Here is a 9,710-nt window from a genome sequence, read left to right as displayed (position 1 = left end):
ATAACTGTAAGCATACTGAAAAGGGACTTATGATTTAGGATAGGCTAAATTGTATAGTTAAAATGTTTAAAACGGTGACTCTTCCCTCCATTGATTAGTAACAACAATGTGGAACGAAGATGAAGCCCAGTGAGTGGATACTGCTTCAGAGCTGTCCACCCCAGGTTCTCCCTGGGGAGGGGACGTGGTCTCTGAACCATTTCCAGTCAACTAGAGGTGCTTCCAGAAAAGCAAGCTGTAGGTTGACACATGCCTCCTGGAATCCATACAGCATCTGAGCTGGAGTCGGAGTCTTCCCTGCATATACATCTCCAGTAGTGAGGGACACGGGGCAGGGCGCTGCCTCTCTTGCAGATGTTGGGCAACTTACACAAACCAGCAGGGGCCAGCCAAAACCAGGAAAGGCTAAGGGTGGGTGCACTTCTGGAGTTGGTAGGCAAAACCATGTATTTCCTATGGGTCAACACTTCGAAATAGAGGTTAGGGAGATAAAGGGATATCAGAGTATTAGAGAAGCAAGCTGAGCAGATGAGAGGAAGTTGTGGTAGACCAGCCGGCTCTCCCAAAGACCCTTTTCCTGGAGGAATGTGTGAAAGGCACTGTTGCGTTCACATATTCCTATTTCTAATGCAGCCAATTATAACAGGCTTCACTATGGGTAAAAATGATTTCTAAAAAGCCTCCACCTGCTCCAGAAAAGGGCCCACCCGAAGACAGGGAGCTAGATATGAAGTAACCAAGGAAAACAGCAGTTGCATCTCTGTAGCCATGAGAGCAGTCAGCTCCCACCACGGCAAAGCTGCAAGCCGATCATGTAAGCGTGAGAACAAAGTAAAGGCAAGCAGACCCCACCAGGGTCCAAGGCCAGCCACACGGGCAAGGTCTCCACCAGCAACCACGGCCAGGGCGAGCCACCAACAGTCAAGGTCAACAGTGGACAAACAAGCCGAAGATATATAAGAGGCTTCAAAGCTTGACCACTCCCCCTGAGACAGCATCAGGTGAGCAGCCTGTGGCCATCTCCCTCATTGGGCCAGGGGACACGCACAGAGTGTGGGCCGGCGCCATTGGCTCAACTGGTGATATACTCAGCGAATGAACCAATCAGAACAGAAATGTCTCCGTCTTTCTTTAGTTCCTGCCATCCTATAAAAAGCCCCTAGACAAACAGTTCAGTGGGTTTCTCCCTCTCTTGGATCCTCTCCCGAGCTCTGCTTTCTGCAACAGATCTTTAATCTTCTCTTTAAGCTGCAGCTCTATAATAAAAAGCTCCCTTCCACACACACACCCTTCTTGTCTGTGAATTTCTCTCCCCAGTTTGTGAGACAAGGACCCAAAGTACAACCGCTGACTCACGTGAAGTTCTGGGTGACCCTACTGTCCGTGCTCTCACCTAATATGAAAACCCTCGCTCTCAAGGACACGCCCTTTCCTGTTCCTCTATTATGAGTACTACCTGGTAGCAAGGACTCCATGAGCAGATTTTCCAAAGAACAGAGTGCCACATGGGCAGGAGTTAGCAAGCACACGTGTGTACACACACACAAACACACACACACACGAGAGAGAGAGAGAGAGAGAGAGAGAGAGAGAGAGAGAGAGAGAGAGAGAAACAGACACACGAGAGAATGAGAGAGACAGAGACAGGAGGGAGGGGGGAGAGAGGGGGAGAAAGAGGGATTTCACTGGATCACAGAAAACTTGCTAGAATCCAAAGGAAATAAAGGATGGGGAAACCCTCGTGCAGGAGAGAAAGCCCTACTGAATGTTAGTTATTAGTGAAAATGACCAGTTGTGACAGTTAATCTTGCTTGTCAACTTAACTGGATCTGGACTCAACTAAAAGGCAAGCTGGCTGGGAAAACCTGGAGGGATTTTCTCAGTCAGGTTTCTAAGGTGAGAAGACGCAGCCTAACTGTGGACAGCACCTCCTCACGGTGGCTCAGATGAAGGAGGTCTGGAGGCCAAAAGGCCTGCATGGCTTTTTGCCTGCTGGTGCTTGCTCCTGCTGGCAAGGTCATCTACTCCACGGCTGCCACCGCTACTCTCCTATTCCGTTGCTAATACCAGAATGCAACTTCTTCAGGCTTCCAACGCGGACTGAAGAATCCATCCAAGAGTGGAACAGGGGATCCTCTAAGCCTCAGCCCCAGCCTCACAGACTGCTGCATGGCTACCAGGTTCTCAGCCTCCCCAGTGTGAAGATGGCCAATGATGAACTACCCAGACAGCGGTGTAAGGCATGGCAGTGAATCCCCTTTTAATGTATGTATTCATTGTATCAGTTCTGGTCCCCAGGGAAGTCTGACTAATATACTCCTGCTATACTAATTTCTTGCCTTTGATCTCTAATTCTTTAAGTTTTTTTAATATAACCTGAGAAATTGGAAACCACAGACCTCCTCTCAATCACCGCTTCCATCTAGGATTGGCTTCCAAAGCCAGGAAGACGCTCCACCATCACACCCATCTCGGCACACTGGGTTCAAAAATCAAGCCACGTGTCAAAGACACTTCCTACTATCCACTGGAGTCATTATCAAACAGCCAAAAAACCACTAGTAGATGATACCAAGTGGACGAGACCAGAGGACTATCCGTCTGTCCCATTTTAAAGCCCCGAGACGGCACTCAGCCATCTGTCTTGGTACTCATTCCAAGCTGGAGGAAGAAACTTCTCTGTTCTGTTCAATTTAAACTCTTCAAGTGGAGCCTCAAGACCATTTCAACACATTCCATTTTCAAACAATTTGGAGTACTGCTATTTATCATCTGGGTTATGGGATGGTATCATGCTGTGGGGTGGAGGTGAACAGTGAGTGAAATAACGTATGCAAACGCCGCTCAGTCTGGCACATAAGCGCAGGCGTATACCTTCACTGGGTGCCTTAGGACTAGGTCAGCCACAAGGGAAACAAGCACAAGGCAGAATCAATCGTTCACGCAAAACAAAGAGGGGCCGGTAGAGAATATAGTTAAACAAGACATGAAAATATTCGGTGGCTTTCAGGTGTGGCTGGATCCAGGATTCAAAGGTTTGTCATGCTCCTCTTCGTTTCTCCCTCTGCTTTCAGACCCCGGGAGACCGAGACCACCAACCACCATCTAGATGGGCTCCTCATTAGTCAGTTCATCCAGATCTTACCTAACGCCAACCAAGTGTGACCAACAGTGACCAACCAACAGTGACCGTGACAGGGAAAACTGTGGCCGCCATAGAGTTTTCCTTACATCGGAGAGGGGGTGCTATGGTTTGAATACAATTTGAGTATGTCCCCCCAAAAGTCATGCAATAGAAGCCTGACCATGTGTGGCAGTGTTAGGGTGCTGGGACTTTTAGGGGGTGGGGCCTCATGCCAAGTCATTCATTCCTGGAGGCTCACCCTTGGAAGGGATTCATGCCAGTCTCAAGGGACCACAGGTGCTGAAGGTGTTAGAAAAAGAACAAACTTGGCTCCTGAGCCTCTCGGGAAGGCTGTTCCACTTCTCTCACCTCATTACCATTCCATCTACCATGCGGTGAGGACCACGGGGCGGGGGGGTGGAGGGGGAGCGGGGGGGGGGGGGGGGGGGAGCAGGGGGGACGACACGACACACAGAGGCAGAACTGAGGGATGACCTAGGCCGTCCGGTCTCTGTAACTGTGAGCTCAATCACATGCCTTTGGAAGAAGCGCCCTGTTTTTGGTATTGTTAGAGCAACAGAAAATGGACTAATCCGGGGACCCATTAGAAGATAAAGGTTAAAGGATGGCTGAAAAATAAAAAATGTCATCTTCCACAAAACAAGGCCATGCCTTCTGCTGTCATTAAAGTCAGCTTTCTCGTCTCCATGCTAGGACACACATCCGTCACATTTCTCTTGCCTTTGACATATGTGGGGCGGGGGAGGGCAGCAAAGATGGGTCTCACATAGATTTGCCTATGAGTTTGGGTACAGCTAGTTTATGCTGCAGATGGACGGCATGATACTTCTGCCAGTGGCCTCCAACTCTAACATAACTTCTGCTCTCCATTTCTTAAAAACACCCATTTTAGATCATGTTGTGCTAAGCACGGGCTAACAGCCTTCCTGGTTTCCTTCCAATAGGATGCCAGTAAAATCCTGCAAAGCCCTGCCACATACTGGTCATCTACGCCTTCGATGACCTGGTTCCACTTCTAGGCTCTATTCAACTTTGTGACCAGAAGGACTCAAACCCAAGCTTTCTGAGAAGCCAGGGGTGAGGTCTAACAGAAAAGCTTCACCTATGTCTCTGGGGAAGGGAAGAACGAATGCGCTCTTGGAGTGCCCTGGGGCTGCTGGATATTGATGGTTTACAGGTGACCCTCGGTGAAAGTGAAAACACCACCAATCAGGTTGTTCTCGCTTGAAAACACTTGGATACACAATGCTATTTCCGAGTCAGTCCACTAACAGGTTAACACAGCACACTTGTACGGGTCCACCAGAGCCATGCCAAAAACTCACTCGGGGAGTTTTCACTAAATTTAAGGTTGCCTGGAATGGGGTGGCGGGTGGGGGGTGGGCGGTGAGGTAATCATTTTAGTTTTTAAGTAGTATTACCGGCCACATGCTCTGCCCCCCACTGTCTCCCTAATTTTGTCGGCCTTTCATTGGCTCCCTACCCCTTCTACCGCAGTTAGCATGTTTTGCAGGGACAGTAATTTACTCCTTTTAATCCGTGTACAACGGCCAAATGGATCATTTGGCTCAGTCAAAATCTCATCGTTTAAGCCTTAAACAAAAATGGATTTTGAATCGAAAAGCTCACCAGCCTCAAGCTCTACCTCATTTTCACATGGCCTTGTCCAGCTTACAGCTTACGCCTTCCCGGCACGCTAGCTCAGTCTGCTGGAGCCTGGTGGCAGCATGGCCTCTAGGGGACAAGTCCTTCTGCGTAGCCACCCCTCCCGGATTAATCCTAGTCTCGGAGCCGCCAGCAAGACTCTGGATTTTTGTTTGTTTATTATTATTATTATTATTTTTTTAAAGGCTAATGCCCTTATCTTTGCACTCCAGCCGGAAGGTCTGTTGAGCCTTCTTTCCTGCCCCTTGGCTTCTAAAATTGGGCCCGGTGCCTCGGGCCGCCTTCCGAGTTAGGAAAAGGGCTCGAACTTTCCCAGGGAACCGAGGGGCGTCCCCGCAGCGCCTTAGCATCCCCCCCTCCTCCCTCCCCGCAAAGCCCCGGTGGCGCCGGAGGGAACGCGCTGCGGCCCTCGCTCCTGTCCTCCTCCTCCTCCTCCAAACCCGGGCGGGGACCCCAGCAAGCACCCGGTGCACAGCGCCCGCCAGGCCCCTCGCTCGCCCCAGCCCCTAAGCCGGGCTCGGAGGTCGGGGTGGGGTGCCACCTGCGGGCCGCCACGCGCGGGCTCCGGTGCGCGGCTCCCGAGCAGACTGGGCGGCTCCCTACCGGGCTGGGCGGCTCCCCCGCGGGTGCGGGGCGAGGGGCGCGGGGCCTGGGGGTGCAGAGTCGCAGGCCGCGCTGCGGTCCCACCCGGCCGAGAGGCGGCGCGGAGCCCGCACGGGGCCGCCTCGGCGATTGGCTGCGCCTCCCCCCCGCTCCGCCCGCCGCGGCGCCCGAGGAGCGAGGACGCGGGGACCCGCCTCCCGCCCGCTCCCGACCCCGGGCGCGCGGGATAAAAGGCGGGCGGCGGGCGCGGGAGCCCGGGCCCTGCAGCCTGCGAGCGCCACCGGCGGGCCGGGTTCACCCGCCGCCCACCCCACCCCCGCTCCCGGCACGGCCGCCGAGCCCCGGGCGGTACCTGCAGCCGAGCGAGAGCTCGGGGACACCGCGCCACCGCCGCCGCCTCCAAAGTCGCCAAAGTTGAGAGGCTGCCGCCCACCGGGAGCAGGAGGGAAGGTGCGAGCGCGCGGGGCCCGAGCCGAGCGAGCGACGCGCAGACCTTCCGAGCGCACGGCCGTCGGCGGCCTCTCCCGAGCCGCGGCGGCTTCCCAGCGCTGTGAGTGGTCGGCTAGACCGACGGCTGGCTAAGTATTTCCGTTCAATTGTTTATGGGATGCGATTGTGTATTTTTGTGTCGGTGGAGGGAGTTAAGGCAGAATGCGTCCTTTTTAGAAACTGAGTTTCTGATAGTGAGACGGTTGCATTGAGAGAAGGTACCTGGAAATCTTACTGAGTTGGAGGAAGCCAGGAAAAATATGTTTAACAGGTTTTTTTTTTCCCCCTCTTTCCCCTGTTGGAAATGAAAGCCATTTCCAAAGTTAATTGGAACGAAAGTAAACACGGGATAACTGAGGGGTTAACTAGTGGCAGTTAACTTGTACTTTCCTTCCTTTTTAAATATTGTTACCAGATTGGTGGGAGGCTGAGCTGGTGAGAAGCGACTGGAAGAGACTGAGAGGCGACCATAATGTCGTTAAGGCTCCACACACTGCCCACCCTGCCTGGAGCTGTTAAACCAGGGTGCAGAGAGCTGCTGTGTGTGTTGGTCCTCACGGTGATGGTGAGCCCCGGAGCCTCAGGAGTGTGTCCTACAGCTTGCATCTGTGCCACTGACATTGTCAGCTGCACCAACAAGAACCTGTCGAGGGTGCCTGGGAACCTTTTCAGACTGATTAAAAGACTGGATCTGAGCTACAACAGGATTGGACTTCTGGATGCCGACTGGATTCCCCTGTCGTTTGTCAAGCTGAGCACTCTGATCATTCGTCACAACAACATCACCAGCATCTCCACGGGCAGTTTCTCCACAACTCCCAATTTAAAGTGTCTTGACTTATCATCCAATAGGCTGAAGTCGGTGAAGAGTGCCACGTTCCAGGAGCTGAAGGTTCTGGAGGTCCTCTTACTTTACAACAACCACATTTCCTATCTGGACCCGGCAGCTTTTGGAGGACTCTCCCACTTGCAGAAACTCTACTTGAGTGGGAACCTCCTCACACAGTTTCCTATGGATTTGTATGTCGGGAGGTTCAGGCTGGCCGATCTGACATTTTTAGATGTGTCTTATAACCGAATCCCTTCCATACCAATGCACCATATAAATTTAGTGCCCGGAAAACAGCTGAGAGGCATCTACCTTCATGGCAATCCGTTTGTCTGTGACTGTTCCTTGTACTCATTGCTGATCTTTTGGTATCATAGGCACTTTAGCTCGGTGATGGATTTTAAGAACGACTACACCTGTCGCCTGCGCTCGGACTCCAGGCACTCCCATCCGCTGTCCCTGCTGCAGGATAGCTTTCTGAACTGTTCCGAGAGTGTCATCAATAGCTCTTTCCATGCACTTGGCTTTATTCACCAGGCACAGGTCGGGGAAAGGCTGGTGGTCCACTGTGACAGCAAGACGGGTAATGGAAATACTGATTTCATCTGGGTTGGTCCCGATAACAGACTGCTGGAGCCCGATAAAGACATGGGAAACTTTCGTGTGTTCTACAACGGCAGTCTGGTGATAGAGAGCCCTGGCTTTGAGGATGCCGGAGTTTATTCTTGTATTGCAATGAATAGGCAACGTCTGTTAAATGAAACTGTGGATATCATGATAAATGTGAGCAATTTCACTATAAACAGATCCCATGCTCATGAAGCATTTAACACGGCTTTTACCACTCTGGCCGCCTGCGTGGCCAGCATAGTCCTGGTACTGCTCTATCTGTACCTGACGCCATGCCCATGCAAATGTAAGTCCAAGAGACAGAAAGATGTGCTGAACCAAAGCAGTGCCCACTCCTCCATCCTCAGCCCCGGCCCCTCTGGTGACGCCTCCGCTGATGATCGGAGGGCAGGTAAAAGAGTGGTGTTCTTGGAGCCCCTGAGGGACACTGCAGCGGGACAGAACGGGAAAGTCAAGCTTTTCCCCAGTGAGACCGTTATAGCCGAGGGCATCTTAAAGTCCACGAGGGGGAAGTCTGACTCAGATTCCGTCAACTCCGTGTTCTCGGACACACCCTTTGTGGCATCCGCTTAGCTGTGTGCCTGTGTTTGTCTGCTGTCGAGATTTAATCTCTCCCTATTTAACCTTGTGTGGTCCACAAAAATCAATAGCAGCGCAGAGATTGTTTTGTCTTTTGAGATAGAACCAAATGGTGTCTTAAGATGGTTGCTAAGAAGTGAGGCCGAGCACACTGTTGGCTCGCTGTGCTGGGGAAAGAGGAGGTCGGTTTTGAGAGTTTAAGTTCTGGATGACAGCGTCTTAGCATTCAGCAGCGTGGATGGTTGCAAAGCTGATCTGAAGGCAGTATGACTGGCCATTATCCTTTTATTTGCCTATCTTAAAGGAAAAAGGAGTAAAAAAAAAAAAAAAAAGGAAAAAATGCATCAGCATTCTTTAAATAGACTCTGTTCACTTACTAGAACCAAAGTTGAGCTTTTCTTCCTCTCTCTCTCTCTCTCTCTCTCTCTCTCTCTCTCTCTCTCAAAGAAAAACATTAGCCACTTCTTTCGTTTTTAAAAGATGTAACAGGAAGAATCGGTTATGTACAAAGCATAATGTTAGTTTAGAGGTTTTTCAGCCCCAAATCATCATTTCAGACCAGAATGGATGAACTGATAACATCCACGGGATTGTGGCACGTCTTGTGGAGTGGGGAGTGGGAGGTGTACTTGTGGGGTTCTCTCCCTTCTCCGTATTCTTGACGCTGTATCCGGGTACAGGAGCTCTCGCTGAAAAAAAAAAAAATTAAAGGTGTCATTATTTGTTGCCAAGAATATGTGTCGATACCAAAATGTCTGAGCAACTCTCCAGGCCTTCGTCGTCACAGACTTGTTTGTCCCTTTGCTTGTGTATCTGTAAAATCTTAAGTTATACGGACCACCAAGTGGACCCAAATGTGTGCTGTGCTTGAGACATTTAAATCAGTGTAAATACATGTGCTCTGTGACTTGGTGTTTCGGTTGCCTGTTTACAAATGCCCTCTCAGATGTTTTCCGTGACTAGATGGTACTGCTTGTGTAAAGCACCGTTACATGGTGTACACAGTATCTCTTCAAAATTATTCTTATTATAATAGGGACTTTATTTTTTTTTTAAGAGGGAGAAAACAGCTTTAATATAGTCTCACCAGATTTTTTTTTCCTCTCTGTATCACAGTTTGCTCTGATATCTCGAATTCCAGCCAGGTTTGGAAGACACTGAAATTCTAGTTTTAGGACACGTGAATACCTGGGAGACCTGATGATTCCCACATCTGCTAAGAGATAATCATGCACCTCTCTGGCACTAAAATGGAGGGTTCATACCAATTGATGCTTCAGGTTCCTTCCCTTATTAGAATCTGGTTTTCTGGCAGCTCCAGCTGCCAGTCCCAGAGTCACGCTGGCCTTCAAAACCTGTACCATATGCCGAGGGAATCTGGGGATGGGGTTAGGATGGGTTGGCATCGCACTAACAGGTTAGGATGAACTAGCACAGCACTTCAGCTCACAAGGGTTTGAGTGAAGGAGGCTCGGAGAGAATCATGGGTTGTGTATGGCCAAACAGTGACTGACTGACAGGGGCAGAAGAAAACCCAGGCTCAGCATGCTCCCTGGAGAAGATAAGGGGTCCCACAGAATGGTTGCCTTAAACACCCGTGGGCGTGGAGAAGGAATAAAATCAGAGTGATCAAAGGCAGAGGAGGGAACATCTCCCTAGGGAAGGCTGGGAAGGGTCAACAGTGGGCTATTCTAGAGACAGATGAGGATGGAGGGTTGATTGTGATAGTGGTGACTCACCGGGAGCACAGTTTGTAATAGTGGGCACGTG

The 9,710-nt window shown here is 50.8% G+C and overlaps 2 protein-coding genes across 12 annotated transcripts in view; one reads left to right on the top strand and one right to left on the bottom strand.

The window, feature by feature from the left end:
• Window positions 1–5,874, bottom strand: part of Pced1b (PC-esterase domain containing 1B) — a 136,624-nt gene extending 130,750 nt beyond the window's left edge. For 7 of the 10 annotated variants that reach the window (XM_052748786.1, XM_052748787.1, XM_052748779.1 and 4 more), the window contains exon 1: window positions 5,414–5,530. The gene's annotated coding sequence lies outside the window, so the exon portion shown is untranslated. Of the gene's footprint in view, window positions 1,009–5,351; window positions 5,531–5,765 lie in introns of those variants that run through there. The other 3 variants (XM_052748781.1, XM_052748780.1, XM_052748783.1) reach the window with 3 other exon arrangements.
• On the top strand, window positions 5,849–8,847 carry Amigo2 (adhesion molecule with Ig like domain 2). Of its 2 annotated transcripts, none has more exons than XM_052748775.1 (2): window positions 5,849–5,963; window positions 6,318–8,847. In XM_052748775.1, exon 2 carries the CDS (start codon window positions 6,375–6,377, stop codon window positions 7,932–7,934), a length of 1,560 nt encoding a protein of 519 aa, XP_052604735.1. In that variant the 5' UTR covers window positions 5,849–5,963; window positions 6,318–6,374; the 3' UTR covers window positions 7,935–8,847. The 2 variants fall into 2 exon arrangements, with proteins under 2 accessions (XP_052604735.1, XP_052604736.1); XM_052748776.1 differs by having other exon boundaries at window positions 5,881–5,995.
• Window positions 8,848–9,710: the final 863 nt, after the last annotated feature.

This window comes from Peromyscus californicus, unplaced genomic scaffold (assembly GCF_007827085.1).
Source record: "Peromyscus californicus insignis strain IS unplaced genomic scaffold, ASM782708v3 Scaffold_20__1_contigs__length_68692818, whole genome shotgun sequence".
Lineage (NCBI taxonomy): Eukaryota > Metazoa > Chordata > Mammalia > Rodentia > Cricetidae > Peromyscus > Peromyscus californicus.
Note: the sequence above shows the minus strand (reverse complement) of the source record. Positions and strands in the feature narration are given on the sequence as shown.

Excerpts from the sequence above, each read along its gene's own strand:
- Amigo2 (XM_052748775.1), top strand. The coding sequence starts at position 6,375 with ATGTCGTTAAGGCTCCACACACTGCCCACCCTGCCTGGAGCTGTTAAA.